Raw genomic sequence first — 19,244 nt, forward strand, 5'->3', positions numbered from 1 at the left:
TCAATTTCAATCCAGCTCCAGATATTCTCGATCATTATGGAGACACATACTAATCCAGATCGAATATTGTGGGTCGGATCAGGTTTGGAACTCGTACCCGTTTGCGTCCCTCATGGAGGAGGCACCCTAACGATATTGGAAAGCGCAGAGGGTGTAAAAACGAAAACTTTGAAGACCAGGGGCTCTAGTGATATTTTTCCTTTCCCCATCCCGCGAAACCGACTTCACACAAGAAGAGTTCATTTTCCTCCATTGACGAAACGTTCTCTCGCGATTCTCCCGATCCCTTTTCCGGAAGCTCCCGATCTCGCATTTCCCTCCCTGTGAGGAAGAAGAAGAAGAAGGAGACGAAAAACCCTAGGCGCGAAGAAGCTACGGATCGATCCTCGTCTCTCTCTCTCTCTCTCTCCGGAATGGCGACGAGATCGGGATTCAATTCATCGTCTATCAATTCGGCCAACATGGTCGTCACCAGCACTCCCGCTGCCGATCTCGCCCTCACGAACCTCGCCTACTGCTCCTCCTTCGATCTCCGGAAGTTCTCCGTCCACGCCGCGAGCTCGGCGCTCGCTCTCGTCGGCGATTCGGTCGTTCTTACTCTTCAATATCCTTTCGATCATGATTTTATTCTTATTCTTGCTTTTTTTTGGTTTTTTTGTCGGTAATTTTTATGCGTAGGGTCTTTGATTTTGTGATGTAGCATTGTATTGTCTGATTCGTGTGTGTATATTAGTAAGGTGTAAGGGTTATTCTCTGTCGAAAAAAGTGTAAGGGTTATTGTTCAAGAAAGGAGTATTGGAAGATGATTACAGGTTTCTTGCATAATTGAGTTTTGTTTCTGAGTTATTGGTTTGTGTTCGGGATGAATTTCGGCGTGGATACGTGGCGTTGGGGTTTCCGGTTTCCCTTTTTGGGAGAGATGGGATCTCTTGGAATTGATGATGTTAGCGTTTGTTGAATACTAGCGTGAATCTGATCAATTGTTAAACTGTTTCCTTTTGAAGAGAAGTTTTCGTTCTGATTGGTTTTGAAGCACGACCGCATTGTGATTTTATACGTTAGCTTTTTTTGACGTCAATGAGAGTGATCTGTTTGTAGAAATTCTTGATGGGACGATTGGGATGGGTTTTGGGTCTAGGCTTTAGATTGGTACCTCTTTATGATTGCGATAGGTGAGTTCGAAGCTAGTAAAGTGTTTTTTTTTTAAAACCAGGGTCAAGGGTTCTTCTTTCTGTAAAATAATCTTTATGGAAAAAGTGGCTTGTTTTGATTGTTTCTTGGTTGGATGGTATACTTAATTCCTGTTTCCTGTTCCATGGTGCCGAAGTTGTATATTGGAGTGCCTTTTGCTTGTTCATTCGCCAAGTTATCAACTTTCCTCTGGCGGTAGAAAGGCCTTATGAATGAAGGATTAATCGTTTCTCAATAAAATTGTTCTTTATGTCAGTAATGTCGCTATTCATTCCTCTAATGATGAGGATATTCTTGTTTCCAAATTGAGATGTGTGGATAACTTGATAGGGTGTCTGCGTTACATGTGCATAGATTCATGAAACTGTTCATTGCCTAGAGATCATCTCTCAAGAGTTAACGTGTACTTTCTTAATGGAATTTTTGACCACAATTCCTCCATGTTGTGGAGTTCCATAACTGGTTTGCTATAAGTGCTTGCTTGAATCACATGTTTGATCCACGTAGTAATTGATTTATCTATCAGCTTTACATATTTGAAAATATGATTGTATCTTTGTAGAGTGAGACACACTTGTGGAGGTACCAAGGTTGTCAGACAAGCAGAAACGGGAAACAATACGGGAAGCAAAAGCAAGAAGCGATGCATTTTAAAATGTATAGGAAGCGAGATGCCAGGAATTAAAAAAAAGCAATATAAGAATTGAATGTGAATAAAAATGGAACACAAATAAAAAATAAAATAAAAGTGACTATCCTTAAATTTCATGATTATTTAGTGTAAGAATTAATTTTTTAACAAAATCTAAAAATGCTGACTGCCAATTTAGAGAAAACACATGGAAGTGAGTGAGAAGCATGAGAGAAAATACATAAAAAACATGAAAAGTAGAGTGAGAGAACATATAAGAAGAATAAATGAAGCATGTAGAAATCAAAGGAGAAGCGTGGGAGAACCAGTCATGAAATATCCGTAGGTTACATGATTCCTGCCATTATCAGTTCAACAGATTCTGTTGGTATTTTAATTGATGATGTGTTAGTATCTCAATTGATTAAGAGATCCAAAACCCTGCTTGCCCATCCTATCCCTGATTGGCTACCATTTAGCAATTGTTAGTCTCAAGCATGCGAAAGTTGTACATTTATGTTATAACGCATCTGTGAGTCATTATTATATATTATTTTTCTATGAGTTATCATTTTTCTTTCCAAGCAGTTGGTGGCACTTTCTTGCTTCCTAACTATTCATTTGCAGGCCTATTATAGTTCTACTGTTGGATACATCTTGAGCCACTACAGTTATTATAAGTCCTGCAATAAATACTCTGGCAATCTATTGCTTTTGATTTTGAGCATTTGAATTGAATATTCAGTAACATTAAGCATTTAGCTCTACATTCACTTTTCCTTAATGAAGCTGTACAGCTCATGAGAGCATACGTGAAGGTCATGTTGCTCTAAATGCTATTCAACGAAGACATACAAAAGTTTCCACTGGAGACACTATATCTGTTTGTAGGTTTGATTATTTCACCTCCTTGACATTTATTTAGACAAGAATTCATTGTCATGTGATCCTGCACATGCATTATATCCATAGAATCATAGATTGTGTTGATATTTTAAGCTTTTCAATTGGAATTATATTTAGGTTTGTGCCTCCTGATAATTTCAAGCTGGCGTTGCTTACACTTGATTTGGAATTTGTCAAAGCCAAGGGTAGAAACGAACAGGTACTTCCTTCATGGTTAGCTCTCTGTTTTGTTAGTGAGATCAGTCTGAGTCATGGAATATGTGCTTTTCTGTTTCATGCTACCTTTTTCCTCTTTCCTTGCTTACGTACTTAATTGTTCTAAAAAGCATTCTTATTGGTTCATTATGTTTTATGATTATTTCATAAGTATGATTCCCTTAAAAAAATTATACATTTATATTTTTTCAGATTGATGCTGTCCTGTTGTCTCAGCAGCTTCGAAAAAGATTTCTGGATCAGGTGAACACCTTTTCTGTTTCATTATCACTTTTGTAGTTATTCTTTGTGTTGTGAACGTTTTGCCATCTATGTTTGAGTTTGCACAATTTTTTTGGGGTTCAGTTAATGTTTTCTTTGCTTGAGTAGTTCTGGTGCTTCCCTTTGTCTACCTATCATTTGTTAAATAGCGATGTTTATATTTCCAATTTCTGTCATTTTGATTCCTCTCGCCTTCTTTATGAGTTCAAAACAACTGATTTTTCAACAAATAAATAGAAGAGTACTTCGTCATTGTTGGGGAGCATATTTAAAGTTTGCTCCATGAAAGTCGAATTGCTGTGCAATTCTGAGTTCCAGAGTGGGGATGCCTTTAGTGGAACAAATTGCTAAGATCGCCTTCTAACGAGCCTCCATATGGTGTTGACAAGGTACCCCGTAGGAACAGTAATCTTGGAATCATGATTGATAGCAATAAGTTTTTTTATTCTTGGCAACAACCAACGGCAAGCTTTTGATGATCAGTTAAGAAATATTCAAAGTTGCAAAAATATATACCATGGGCCTCTGCTTACAATAATAGTACCCAAGTTCTAACATATGCTGCATCCTCTTAGATGTCTTATGCTTCTTGCATTAAATGGGGAGAATGACATGCAAGGAGAAAAAGATAAAGATGTTAATTTGGCTTGCTGTAGTGAAGATCAACTAAGGCAATAGCATGAGTTTGATGACACTATCCAGGCCAGTTCTCATGCTGTATATTCACGAGAGCTCACTTCTTATGTACAAAATGGGTCCTTTGCCAGAACAGTCCTCTATTCTCTCTCTTTAGTATGTAACTGAGGTAGTTCACACTTCACACTGAATATAGGAGAGAAGTATAAAAAATTGAGGTTAAATTCGATAGTTAGATGGTTTGCTGTCATACTATCATGACTGTAAGGGGTCTTGGTTTCAAATCCCATGGGTGCTGGCAAACCTGCCTATCCGAAAAGTAAAAGAATTTCCCATTTCATCACATATTTTATTTCGTGCACACAAAATGGTTGTGAGTGCTCCTTATAACCATAAGTTCATTTAATAGCGACAGAACATTAAATATACAAGTGTTGGTCTTTATGCACACAAAATTGCAACCAAGTAACGATTCACCAGAGTTTCTCTTCACCTTAGGTTTTTTAGAATACAGCTTCATAGAAATTAAAAATGGAACAAATAAAATATGTCATTCTCTCATGAAGACCCTCATTTACCCCTCCAAGGTGGGGCTGGATTGGGGCTTGGGAAGGAGGGAGGGTGGAGGGTGCAAGGGAGGAGGGGTTTGCTTGTAGAGCAAATAATCATTTTGTTGATATTGTAGGATACTTTGGGGATTCAGGCTCAAAAGTTACTGACGACCTGGAAATTTTACTTTTCCAACTTGTGAAGCAGAATTTCTTTGGAATGGAATAAAGAGGTTAATTTTGTCCCATAGTATTCAAGTTCTGGAAGAAGATTGAGTCTGCAACTGTTGGGTTTGCTTTCAACAGATTTGCAAACTCTTTTGGAAGTTAAATCTTATGATTATTTCTTGTCAGAAGACTTAGAACCTTTGAAGCATAGTCACAGATATTTAAAAAATATCACGATATTATTAGTATTTCAAGGTAAGCTGAAATTATCTTCAAAATATCGCCAGGATACATACTGTCGCGATATTATCATGACAATTTCACAATATGTTTGAAAAGAATCTTATTTTTTTGTATATTGTAAGCCTATTTTTTTCTATTTTTTGTTTCTTTTGTAATTTAAAAACTTTTTCAATCTTGCTTCTTTATATTTTTGCAAGAAAATAATATGAAACCTGTTATTATCTTATCTTTCTTTTATTCTTTTTTTTCATTTTTTAAAAATTTCGACTTTCGAGATTTTCTTGGGATTTTTTTTGTGAAAAACTACTTTTTTGAAAAAAAAAATCCCTAGAAAAACCTCACTGAGAAATTGCGGAGAACAATACTGGTGACCATGCTTTGAAGCTTAGTAATGACATTGTTTTCATAATTCAGGTTTTCCTTTTCTCCTTTCTCATTTGCATTCAATGCAGGTAATGACAATGGGGCAGAAGGTCTCCTTTGAGTATTGCGGAACAAACTATATATTTACAGTCAATCAGGCTGTAGTAGAAGGCAAAGAAGATTCTGAGGGAACAGAAAGAGGAATCCTATCTTCAGAGACCTATTTTGTATTCGAAACTTCTCCGAACTCGGGAATTACGGTACCCTATTATTTTAATAGTTATTTAGGCTAGCATATGCTTTAAGAGTTTCCTCTTTCGTATAGCTTTTGTATTTCTAATTATCATCTAGTCAGCAGCAGCATCAAATCATGAAGTTTCCTATGTTAAAATTTGACTGCCTTATGCAGATTGTCAATCAGCGTGAAGCTGCTTGCAGCAACATATTCAAACATAAGGAATTTGATCTTCTGAAGCTTGGAATAGGAGGCTTGAGTGCTGAATTTACAGATATATTCCGAAGAGCATTTGCTTCTCGTGTTTTCCCACCACATGTAACAAACAAGTAAATTATTCTTCCAAATCTAAGAAATATGTGTTTGATTACTCCAAACTTTTACATTATGCTCTGTACTAGGTCAGATGTTCTCTGAGTCAATAAAAAGGTTTAAATATCACTCACTCAGGCTACCAGGCAGATTTTAGTGGTGGCTATCTTTGTTAGTTTGATATACTTGATACTGTAGCATCTTTCAATTGCTGTATATTGACCTGAGATCTAGTCAATTACTAGTTGTAAATCTGGGTTCCTGAGATTTCTCCCTTGAAGTGTACCAGCTTCGAAAATTAGCAATTAGTTGGCCTATTGAATATGTTCTTGTCTCTACATTGCAGGTTGGGCATCAAGCATGTCAAGGGTATGTTGCTTTATGGCCCTCCTGGAACAGGGAAAACTCTTATGGCTCGCCAGATTGGTAAAATATTGAATGGAAGAGAACCAAAGGTATCTCTTTTTATTTCATTGCATGAATGTTACACAAGCTTAAAACACAAAGGCTGATTGAATAGGTTTAGTGGACATTTTGTTATCTTAATTTATGCAGTGAGACTAAAATATTGCATATGGTGTTTGTTTATAGTCTAGAACTAGTTATGGTTAGGTTGTGATATGGGGAATTGTTCACAATGCTTGGAGTCTTTGCTTGTCCCAGATGCTTCCAGTGGTAGAGACATAGCCATTTGACATCTTCAGATAAAGAGAACCATTATTTCATATTTCCTTAAGTTTGTTCACTATTTTAATCTGTGGTCTGTCAAAAGCATCTTCCAGTGATAGTGACCTATCTCATCACATATATTGAAGTTCTTCATTTCTCGCACCATGTGATGATTTTTTTGGCTAGTTAATAATTCCTTTGCTAAAATCAATGAATGTTCACAGTGCTAATTTCTTGCAGTTTGCTCCATTTCTTCATTTGGAGTTCAAGCATGTTGGGATCTAATTTTGAGTGTTCAGTGTCTATTTTTTTTTTCAAAAGCAAGAAAAGAATTCACTGAATAATAATATAAGATCCCAAAAAGCATTTTTACAAAGACATGCTATCAAGAGACAGTATAGACTGCACTAGAGAGCCAGGATTCATTGCCCAATTATCAGTCGCTAACCTTGTTATGGATTCATTGCTCTCTCTGATCTGATGTTATATTCAGGCAAACTTATGTTCATTTCTTTTTAATCTTTTGTCTTTGATGAACACATATTTTGCTGTTCATCAAGACAAATTATGTGTCCCAGCTTCCTGTGAGAATTTTCTTTTCACACGGGGAAGCTTTGTATAACTTGTAACATGAATTTATCTATGCAAGAGCCTTGGAAATTGCTGCATCTTGTCAACATTTGAAGATCTTGGAATTAAAATTCTGATACCAATTGTTGAGCTTGTTGACATGTTTCCTTTCCACTTTTTTTGGTCTGTGTGTGCTTATTCTCATCTGTTTTCCAACCATTTCTATCAACTTCAGATTGTTAATGGCCCTGAAGTACTGAGCAAATTCGTTGGAGAAACTGAAAAGAATGTTAGAGATCTGTTTGCTGATGCAGAAAATGATCAAAGAACACGAGGTGCTTACTTTAGTCTGAACATTCATGTCTTATGGATACCTTGTGGTTTTATCTGTCAAACAATAAATTTTTATGGCCTAACAGCTTCTTTCATGTTACAGGAGATCAGAGTGACTTGCATGTTATTATTTTTGACGAAATTGATGCTATCTGCAAGGTATGTTATGAATCTAAAAATGGTGACTTTTAATTTTATTAATAAATTACATAGAAGACAAAATTAATTATATAGATGATGCTGAAAAAAAAATAGATAAATTACAAATCAAGCAGCTAAGATAGAAAGTTATGTCGTCTTTCCCTTGGTACATACACCGAAATAGAATGTCTTGGTGTTGGTTCAAGTGGTTTATTCCTCAAAAAATTGGCAATGGATATCCACTAAAAAAGCCCTTATGGCGTGGATGTAATTTATCAGCTAGTAACAACAATATGCTCAACACACAATCCCCTTGTACTTTAATATTGTGGAGACAGGTAAATTCTAGGATTTGCTAATCTAATCCTTGTCATATAATTAAAGTAGAGGAAGTTATTGTTTCTCATGCTAAGGGCTTGATTTAGTAAGATGCAAAATTCTAAAACTCTTGAATGGTAACTCAAACATGTGACAGCAGTGCCTTAGTGAGAGGGTTGGTTCCTCTAGAAGTTTGGAAGTTATGAATGCTAAATTGCATATTTTCTGCAAAACTCTGCTTTGTACAACATACATATTCTGTATGATTGCCTTGTTGTAAAAGGTTTTTGTATTGATAACATGAATGTGGAATCATTTAATGTTTCTGTGGTCATTCATTAATGATTCTTCACTAATGAAGATTGATGTCAAAATTTGGTGACTCATTTTATACATGTTCCTTTTTTCATTCCTTAATGAACCTTTGCTAATGCAGATTGATCTCAAAATTTGTTTGACTGATTTTATACAGTTATGATAGTTGTACGACTTCTTTTTGCAGCATTTTGTTGCCTCACGCAAATCATTATGAACCTTTTTGTTTCTTCCCCTTCTATTTTTCTTGTATCCGTTGATTTTGATGTCTTAATCCTGGAGGATGATTGATTTGTTTCCCTTGATTACATAGTCAAGAGGATCTACTAGAGATGGAACTGGTGTACACGATAGCATTGTTAATCAGCTCCTCACAAAGGTGAGTTTGGTTTTGGTACATGCATATGCTTTCTGGTTAATCAGTTGAGGCAACTAAACGAGTCATCTTGCGATTTAGATAGATGGTGTTGAGTCCTTGAACAATGTGTTGCTGATTGGGATGACCAACAGAAAAGATTTACTTGATGAAGCTCTTCTGAGGTAAATTTCTAAAGAAATGGGCTGATCATTGTCTAAATGTCTATTTTGTCAGAGAATCAGGCAACCTTCTATTAAGAGAAAAAGAATTCCATAACATAAGTTTTATTTATGTGGGTTCTAATTAGTGTAAACAGTTATACACCCTTGACAGGTTTTATAATGGTTACTAAGGCTGCCAACTTGTAGGCTGCTTCTTTATGGTTTAGGTTCATTTAATCTGTTACACATTTTATGTGTGTTTGCTGACCCTACTTATACGACTGTCAGCCATGAACAAATTATGTTGAAATTAGGCAGGACTCTGTAACTTATAAAATGCGTTTGTATTAGTCTCCTACACCTTAATACCATCATCCTATCAAGTGCGTTAAATGTCAACATGATTGTCATAGAGTATTGTTTTAAAGTTTTTTACTTTCACATTTTTTTTTAAACAATTCAGAAAACCTCTTTCTAAATGTTACTTTTTGTGATGCTTCAAATATATATTTATTTCTTTCCTTTATATTGCATGTAATATATGAAAAATTGAAAAACTTGTAGAAGAGAAATATCTGCTGAGGTGAACAGGATCCATATCTTCTAGACTGACTTTATTTCCAATTTATGTTCCTGTCTCTACTAGATGTTTTTACCTATTTGTGGCCTCTCGAAGGAGTACTTCTTGATGGTTCATTTTCTTCAGAGCTTTGTCAATCCTTCTATTTGTTCATTGCAATTTGCAGACCTGGGCGTTTGGAAGTCCAAGTTGAGATCAGCCTTCCTGATGAAAATGGTCGTCTACAAATTCTTCAAATTCATACTATTAAAATGAAAGAAAATTCTTTCCTTGCTGCAGATGTGAGCCTGCAGGAGCTTGGTATCCCTCTCTCTCTCTCTCTGGAATAACTAATTGCCTTGAATTTAGCAAACATAAAAGATCAATCATCTTAAGACAATGCAGGTTAAAATAACTGGTTTCTTGGGGGTCTTTTTGTTGTTAAAATACTAATTTGAAGACTTGGAGACATAATGTAGGATTACTAAAACTTTGTTGGATTTGTCCTAGAATCTCTTGGAGAGGTTATAACCATTATTTGACATAGACCCAAGGGACTTTATTAGATCAGTGGTCAGATGTGCAAATAGATATGTGAGCATTTCAAGTTTCTAACCTATTGCTCATTGTGACCGAATAGGGATCAAAGGGTTTCAGATCAATTATTCTGAGTGTGTAACAAGTGGAATAGATGGTGTATCCTGTTCTGGAGTTTAGGCCTAACCTGGTCTACTTTCAGAACTATGTTTAGATGGATTGCTTGTGTGATTTGTGTCACTTTGACATGATAAGGGTCGAAAACTCAAAGGTGTTTCAGTTCAATTACTCTGTGTGTAACAAGTTGAATGGAGCCCAGTTTATCCTGTTCTGCAGTCGCGGTCTAACCTGTTCTGGAACTGGGTCAAACTTTCAGAAGAACGTTTAGATAGTTTGTGTTTGTAATTCATGTAGCTTTCTAGGGTAGATAAATAAAAATTGATTCTGATTTGCTCAACTATGCTCTCTCCCTCTCATATGTGCAAAAACTCGTTGACATGCACACATGCAGATGCATAAAGGTGCACACATCAAATATTTGCTTGCGTTACCAAAGGATACACTGATGATCCTATTGCATGCTATGGTCTTGAGATTTTATGCAAAACCTTTGTCAAGAGATGGATCTTCACAAGAAGTCCAGATCCATGGACTTATCAAGTCTCTCCTTGAAGATGAAGTGGAGGATGAACACGGGATTGGGGTCATTCTCCATTGTGGTTCATCTATTTCCTAAAAGATGTAAATGGAGAAGACACCAACACTCTCCGTTGGAAGACGCCCTCCAGAATGTGATTCCTACACAAACAACTGACAGGAGAAGGAAGAAAAAAGAGAGAATCTGAAATCTCAATGTGGCGTCTATCCTCCTCTAGGGTGACGTCCAGCTTTATATGAAATTATGAGAGATTTCAAGAATACCCTTTAACTGATTGGGTATTTACAATATGTTACAATTAATCATTATGATACAAAAAATATTCTGGATCGGATATGATCCAGATCCAAAACTATATTCTTAACTTGCCCCCTCAAACAGAACATGGTGAAGAACTATAGACAATTTGGATTTTAATTGCCAATGGTGATGCACAGGAAGTGCCTTTGGGAACAAATCTGCCACTTGATTTTCTTCTTGAATAAATATAGGATTTTTCTCTTTCGACTCAACCTTTTCTCTTATCAAATGCTGATCTATCTCCACGTGTTTTACTTTTCCATGTTGAAGCAGATTATGGATATAACAACTTCAATGCTATTATCACAATACAACAAGGAGCTGAAAATATGCTCATGTAAACTGCATAAAATATGCTTAATCCACACAACTTCAGCTGTGGCAGCTGTCATGGACCGATATTCAACTTTTGTACTTGATCGGGCAGCGATTTTTTGTTTTCTTCTTGCCCAAGAGACGAGATGGGAACCTAAGTAAGCACCATAACCAGTAACAAATCGTCTTGTAGAGGGATCATGAGCCCAATTAGCATCCGAATATGCAATCACCTTAATAAAATATTAAGCATTCACATTAACTGTGTAAACGAGTTTATCTAAAAGAGTGCCATTGATATATTGAAGAATGCATTTCACTGCTTCCATGTGTCTTGTCCGATGCTTATGCATGTACTTAGACACTTGATTTACAAAATGAAATCAAATCAGGGTGAGTGAAAGTAAGTTACTGGAGAGATCCAACGATACTTCGATACTTTTCGGGATTTGCCAAATAATGATCATCTGCTGAATCGACACTCAATTGCGTGTGAAGAGCCATAGGAGTATCCATGGGTTTACATTGTAGCATCCCATTCCGCTGCAAAATATCGTTGACATATTTTTTTTGATGAGAGAACTAAACGATCTAACTGTTGGTCCACCTGTACTTCAAGAAAAAATCGGAGAGGTCCTAAGTCTTTCATGTGAAATTTACCATGTAATAACGACTTCAACTGATTAATCTTGTCAACACTGTTTCTGTAATAATAATGTCGTCGACATAGACTGAAATAATTGTAATGTCAGACCTCACTCTATGCACAAACGAAGAATAGTCACAATGGCTTCGCTTAAAATTAAGTGATCTCACGGTAGTATTGAAGGTGTCAGACCATGCCCGAGAGGCCTGCTTAAGGCCATAAATAGCCTTTTTCAACTTCAACACGATGAAGTTTTTGTCTCCTTCTGGATATCCAGGAGGATGCTCCATATACACTTTCTCACACAAATCTCCATGTAAAAAGACATTTTTAACGTCTAACTGAAACAAATCCCATCAATGTGAAACAACCAAAGATAAGTTGATTCTTATTGCTTCCATCTGAACTATGAGACTGTCATCGAAATCCAGCCCATGCTCCTGAGCATAGCCCTTAGCTACTAGTCTTGCTTTAAAGCGTTCGATGTTGCCTTCAGATTTATGCTTAATTTTATATACCCATCGACATCCAACCGTATTTTTGTCAGTAGGCCTGGGACGATTTCTCATGTGTGACACTTATGAAGTGCAATGATTTCATCATTCATTGCTTCTATCCAACAAAAATTTTGACTGGCCTCAGTAAAAGATGGGTTCTTGAACATGTTCAAGAGTGGCAACATATATTTAAAAATCCAGAAAGAAGGACTCGTAGCTTACCCATCTTGTTGGGGGGTTTCTCGTACGACTGGACATACAAATAGAAGGACCTGCTTGATGGAAGAAGATTATCAGCAATATTATGAATTCGTGGCTAGATTGCATCTTGAACAACATCGAGAAGTATCTGCATTATGATACTGGCACAAATTAGGAACAATAAAGAATTGACTCTGCTGCGTGGTCATAGCATTTGTAGGCTAAGATGGTGTCAACTTATCTGTTATTGTTAGATGAGTAACAGGTGGTTGCTGCACAGGTTTTCTCGTGGTATAAACATGTCCAAATAAAGGAAACCGTGTGGAGTGGGCTGCCTTTATGTTGGGAGAAGGAAGTACAACAGCTGTGCTATTTCCTGCACCGGACACACTATGAGATGAAGGCCAAAATGTTTGCAAAAGGCTGTTATCAGTCAGCTGTTTCATGCTGCCACATACATGCTCATGAAAAACGACATACCGTGAGATGATGACTTTGTTTGAAGCGTGATCAAAACAACGATAACCCATGAATTCGTCATTATATTCAATAAACTGGCAAACAATAGCCTTGAGAGATAAGTTATTTCTCAAGGAACTGTCAACATGGACAAAACATTGACAACCATGTGTTTTCAATGAAAAATAGTCCGGATGTGTTCCATACAATAAAAAATAAGTGGTCTCCTCCAAGAGTGGACAAGGGCATTCTATTTATCAAACAAACTGTTTTGTGGAAAGCTTCTGACCATAACCCAACCTTTAAATTTACATAATACATCATCGTCAAGGCTGTCTCAACTACATGCCGATGCTTACGACTATGTTTTGTTGAGAAGTTTTAGAATAACTTAACTCACATTGAATGCCATTATCATATAAATAACATGTGAATTCATTTGAGATATATTTTTCACTACCATTACTTCGTAGGGCAAAATTTTTTCTTGAGAATTGATTTTCAACATATGATTTAAATCTACGAAAAATAGAGAAAACTTGATCCTTGGATTTTAAAAAGAATGCCCAAGTGGATCGACTATAATCATCCACAAAAATTAAATAATATTTGGATTTTGTTAAGGACATAACAACGGAAGGACTCCATACATTAGAATGAATGAGTTTAAAGGAAAATGAAGGCCTTTTATTGAATCTTGAGAAAGGAAGTTCATGACTTACAAACTTGACAACTGACACAAGAAGAAGAATTTCTTCTTTTGACATTAATTAAACCTTTATTATATAGACTATCAAGAAAACTGAAATTGCAATGTCCTAATCTATAGTGCCAAATATTGATATTTTGGCTGATGACTGAACTTGATGATGTAATCAATGCAGGACTAGCTAAATGAGCGGATGACTCTAGGGCTTCATTGAGTCGGTACAGATTCCTTCATCTACTTCCCTCAACGAGTGTCTAATTCGTATGAATATCCACATAAATAGAAGACAAAAAATTAGACACATGAATTAGTATCTCGACAAAGTTGAGAAACAAAAATGAGATTCTTCTAAAGATTAAGGACCAGAAAAATATTGAATAAAGAAAAGAGACCTTTACTAGTAGGAATAATAGCAGTATCTACACGAGTGATATTGTGGTGTTTTCCATCATCAGTAATCACATGTCCATTTCTATGATAAGGTGCAAAATAAGAGAGTTTACTTGAATCCCTAGTGACGTGATTTGTTGACCTGAAGTCGATGAACCAACCTGGATGAGTCCCCTGATGAGTGAGACACTCCAATGTGTGCAACCTAAGGATTTCTTGTAGGTTTATGAAGTATGAGTTGGTTGTAGGTTTATCTGCCCAAAACTTGCATTAAGAGCTTCCAAATCATGAGGAGTCATAACTAGAGGGGATGTTGCGTGAGTAGGACTCTCAATAAAGTTAGCTAGGATCCGCGGTTGGGGACCAGCCATAGGTGCAACAACTGTTGCCAATGCTCGAAAATGAGGTGGAATTGGTATTGTGGATAGTCTGTACGTGGGAACATAGCGCCAATAATAATCAGAAGCAGTATGACCCTTTTTTGCACACATTTGACATATAATATTCAAAGTATTCTGGGAAGGAGGGGTGGGTAAAATGCTTGTGCCTCGACTACCAAAATTGCGTCCATGCCCTCGACCTCTTTCTTTAGAAGGGGAGAAGTCGGTATATCCTTGGGCGACAACCATAACCTCATGACTCACCTCAACAACATAGTACACAGGTGATCAAAAGGCGGATGCGACACCGTTCTAGTATATACGGTAATGAACATATTGTATTCTGCTCCAACTCTTCGAACAATCTTCGTGCAAAAGTCTTCACCCGACAAAGGAGAATCGATGGTAGCGAACTGATCTACAGTCATTTTTATCTTATTGAGATAATCAACCATTGAAGAATCACGTCTTTTTAACTCAACAAACTCGGCATTCAACTTATTTACCTTTGGGGTGGAGATCTCTTCGTACCAATGGTGTGAAACATCCCACAAATCTTTTGCGGAAACTCTAAAGGGAATATGTAATAAAACTTCATGGGAAAGGGTAGCTGTAATGAAGGCAATAACTGTCTTGTCGTTTTTCTGTCAAGCAATAAAATCTAGATTTTGACCTGAGTTTTCACGATCTTCTTCATACTTTCTTCCATCACTGAAGATGATTGGGAAACAAACTCCAAAGGTACAAAGATTTACCCATCAAGGTATCCCATTAAATCATCGCTACGCAAGAAAGGAATGATTTGTTTCTTCTAGGTGATGAAATTGGAAGAATCAAGTTTCTGAGTAACAAGGTGGCTAAGAATTGAGGCATTAAAGGTGGCCATTGGAAGAAAGGAAAGAACTAGATGAATAAAACCAAACAAAGAACATGGAATAAGGAGTAATGTAATGCCGTAAAACTTTATCGTTTTTTAGACGTGAATTAAATCACAGATAACGCAGAATATCTGTTATCACAGATGTCTCCTTTTCTTGTTTTTTTTTTTGAAATGATCTCCAGATAACAGGATCCCCCTTTTTTTTAAAGAGGGATGATGAGCTAAATCTGATGTGAAATAGATGTTGCCAAGAAAAGTAGAACCCGGACTGAAATGTAGCAGAAAATAAGCAGATTTAAAGAAAAACAATGTGTAGATTCACGAGAAACAATAAGGAGAATGAAAAGTAGATTTAAGGAAGAGAGTGTCAATATCAGATCTGATCTGAACAAGGATGGCGTCCTTTTGAATGTTAGATCTGATTATCTTGAACGTCAGATCAGATTTGACACAAAGAAAAATCACGGTAGAAAAGGGAAAGCACAATAGCAAAAGAAAAACCAGGTCTGATAAAACAACCATCAGATCTGTCGATGAATGAAGTAGATGAATAAATCCGATGAAAAGATGCACCAGATCTGGACAGGAAAGATTCAGATCTGATTAAAATCATATCTGGGTTTGAGTTTTTTTTGGAAAAGATTAGAAAAAGACGTGAGAGGAAGATGGAGAATATTTAGAAGGTGACTGATCTGATTTGAATGAAAAACGATTTTAGGCATTCGGATATTGAGAAAGATTTAGAAGAAGGAAGTGCAGCCAAGACTTAATGAAATATACCTTTTGTGGGCTGTGATACCATGTGAAGACGCCCTGTGGAATATGATTCCTGCACGAACAACAGACGATAAGAGAAGAAAGAAAGAGAGAATCTGCCAGTTGTCTTATGGGAGTAATCTTTTTAAATGACACAGAACATTCTCTCAGTTGATTAATTGTTCAACTATGAATCAAGTAATCCATTTGATGTCCATTACATATGAAAATTGTTTATTTCCACGCCAGTGTTAGAAATTGCAATATTTTAAAAATATCAGAAATTTATACATCGCGATATTATCATGATAATATTACAATCTTATCAGTTACTTTGACCTTGTTTACTTCTTTTCTATATCTTAACTATGTGTTTCTTCTTTTTATAATTTTTACTTATTTTTGTAGATTTTATTATCTAAACATATTTTTTTTACTTATTTCTGCTATTTTATATTTTTAAATTTTTTTGAGGTGCCAAGTTTTTTCCAAGATTTATCAACTAAACCTATATTATCACGAGATATGGCAAAGATCAATACTTTTGATTATGATACATACATATGTCATGAGAACGACCTAAATCTCGATGTGCTCCAGACTGGATCAAGAACCAACAAATACAATGTATTTAAATACATATTCATCATAAAAATGACAGTGGAATACAAGACTTAAAAAACAAACAATTTCATTAAGAATGAAATTCAAATAATACAAAAGAAATGCAAAATTATGAAGCGCCTCATTACAATCACTCAATACACTAAAAACTATCCATACACTCTCAAAACTCGCATATGCACACTATTAAAATATTGTGTATATATTTATACCTAGCTGCTATATGTATATTTATACAATATACATATATCAGGGGTATTTTGATCATTTAATAATATGTAATTTAGTACAATCCATTAGGGACTGTAAAGTCTTTTTTTTCTTTATTTTTTTTGTTTTTTTTATTGTAAACTCAAAAGGACTGTTTGGGTACAATCCAACTAGTCGTTGGATTGCCCCCAACGGTCATAAATATGGCCGTTGGAGGCAGTCATGTGAGGCTTTATCTATACCTCACTATGTGTTTAATGCTTTTTCTAAAGCATTTCATGTGCTAATAAAAAATTTATTTTTTCTATTGTGCTCTTGTGGGTTTTGTGCCTTTGTGCACTTGTGGAATTCGTGTGTTTTGTGTATCTTTTATGAGATTGTCATCGGTCCATTAGAGACCATAGTATATTTGTGCACTCGTTTAGCCCTTCGTTGGCATTGTAATTGTGCACTCTTGTTTCATTACATGGTATCAAAGCTAGGCTTTTGAAGTAGTGAAATCTATCTTAGGATTGCTCTCTTTGTGGTGGTGCTCTTCAACTTTTAGTCCTCAAACACCAGTCTTCTTTATTATGGGAGAGAGATTTTGCCTCTGTCATCTCCTACAAGCTCAACGAAAACAACTATTTGATGTGGGCAACTGCTATGAAAGATCACATTAAAGGTAAAAAGCTTTGGGGTTTTGTTAGTGGAACCACTAATGAACCTCAACTTAAATTGGCAAGAAGAGAGAGAGAGAGAGAGAGAGAGAGAGAGAGAGAGAGAGAGAGAGAGAGAGTCAAAGCCCTATCCGAAGAAGAAAAAGAGAAAGCTTTGAAAAAATATCAAAACAAGTTGGAGGATTGGAAAGCTAGCAATGCTCAAATTCTTTCATGGTTCATGAATACCATGGAGTTCAAGATCGCCACCAACATCATCAAATTTAAAAGGGCATGAATTTTCTTAAATAATACCTTCATTCAAAAGGATATGGCTAGGATATATTATATTTAAAACAAGGTACTTAATACCAAACAAGGAGATAAAAGTGTAAGAGACTTTTATGGTATTTTATCTTCTATTTGGGATGAACTAGCTATGTTAGAATCAAAATGGAAAGGTTTGGCTATTGAAATGAGGAAATTACAAGTTGAAAGAGAAAACCTTTTCTCTTTTCTTTATGGTCTCTGATCGGAATTTGAGCAAGTTAGGTCCTCCTTGCTTCATAGGACTTCGACTCCTTCTATGAGTGAGGCTCTTACTCAAATTTGCCAAGAAGAAACAAGACTTGGAATGCACAAGTCTAATGATGAGGTTCTTGCAGTATCATGACCCAAAATTTTTGTAAAAACTTATAAATCACCCCACTTTGAAAGAAATTCAATGGAAAAGGACATAATGGGAAATGATATAAAGGATGATACAAGGGTAAAATTATTTGGCATCATTGTAAAGAATCGGGGCATATAAGACCGGATTGTCCCAAGCTTAAGAAAGTGGCCGTCGTAAGTGAAGAATCTCAAGAATCAAAGAAATGTGGCAACTTCAATGATTTGACAATTGCCCAAATAGCAGATGTTGTTTTAGAAATTCTTAAAGTCACTTCTTATACATCCGACGCCGCCATCTCCTCCTCTTCTCCTTCGGATAAGTCTTTTTGGATTTTGGATTCAGGAGCTTTTTTTCACATGATTCATAATGAATATCTACTATCTGATTGCCTTAATTCATATTTTTCATGTGTATCAACCGCCAATGGTACTTCTTTAAAAGTTAAAAGTATAGAAAACCTCAACAATATCTCAAAAAAACTTTTTTGTTTCAAGTGTGAGGGTTATTCAAAAATTAGATTTAAACCTTTTTTCGGTATCTCAAATTTTCGATTATGGGTGTAAAGTATTTTTTTCATTTAAGGCTTGTTGGGTGCAGGATCTCCGGTTAGAGAAGCTAATTAGGCAAGACCAACTTTACTATATGGATTTCTTATGTTTACCCCAAAACTCTTTTTGTAATCATGTCAGAGACATTAATTTAGATTTTTGGTATAAAAGATTAGGACACCCAAGTATATCCAAATTATCTCATTTTCTATTTTTGGAAAAATTTTGTAAGGTTAAAGAATTTGTATGTGAAGTTTTTTTACTTTTAAAAATGCAAATGATGCCTTTTGGATCTAGAACTTCCTTGGCTAATGAAATCTTTGAATTAGTGCATTCAGATATATAGGGTCCCGCTCCCGCTCCCGTTAGCTCAAAAGGTGGTTATTCATATTATGTTACATTCATAAATGATTTTAATAGACATACTTGAATATACTTAAACTCAAATATGAAGTTTTTTTTTTCATGTTTTAAAAATTTTCATAATCTAGTTAAAAATCAATTTAAAACAAATATTAAAGTCTTCTGCTTCGACTTAGGGGGAGAGTTTCTTTCGAATGAATTTTAATTTTATCTAAAACTCATGGTATTTTACACCAAAGATCTTGTCCTAGGACCCCCCAATAAAATGGTATTTTCGAAAGAAATCATCGTCACATTATTGAAACTACTAGAAACCTACTCATTGC

General features: G+C 35.8%; 1 protein-coding gene across 1 annotated transcript in view; it reads left to right on the forward strand.

Annotated features, from left to right (window-relative positions):
* Positions 1 to 223: 223 nt before the first annotated feature.
* The window catches only part of LOC149836912 (vesicle-fusing ATPase-like), a 38,623-nt gene continuing 19,602 nt past the window's right edge, over positions 224 to 19,244 (forward strand). The window contains exons 1-12 of the mRNA XM_090005660.1: positions 224 to 604; positions 2,618 to 2,713; positions 2,846 to 2,927; positions 3,137 to 3,187; positions 5,253 to 5,423; positions 5,573 to 5,727; positions 6,057 to 6,165; positions 7,185 to 7,284; positions 7,386 to 7,441; positions 8,370 to 8,435; positions 8,514 to 8,596; positions 9,322 to 9,455. Of these exons, the coding sequence (XP_089861786.1) occupies positions 414 to 604; positions 2,618 to 2,713; positions 2,846 to 2,927; positions 3,137 to 3,187; positions 5,253 to 5,423; positions 5,573 to 5,727; positions 6,057 to 6,165; positions 7,185 to 7,284; positions 7,386 to 7,441; positions 8,370 to 8,435; positions 8,514 to 8,596; positions 9,322 to 9,455 (1,294 nt within the window). The 5' untranslated portion in view covers positions 224 to 413. The remainder of the gene's footprint in view (positions 605 to 2,617; positions 2,714 to 2,845; positions 2,928 to 3,136; positions 3,188 to 5,252; positions 5,424 to 5,572; positions 5,728 to 6,056; positions 6,166 to 7,184; positions 7,285 to 7,385; positions 7,442 to 8,369; positions 8,436 to 8,513; positions 8,597 to 9,321; positions 9,456 to 19,244) is intronic.

This window comes from Nuphar pumila, chromosome 5, assembly GCF_984573655.1.
Source record: "Nuphar pumila chromosome 5, dmNupPumi1.hap1.1, whole genome shotgun sequence".
Classification (NCBI taxonomy): domain Eukaryota; kingdom Viridiplantae; phylum Streptophyta; class Magnoliopsida; order Nymphaeales; family Nymphaeaceae; genus Nuphar; species Nuphar pumila.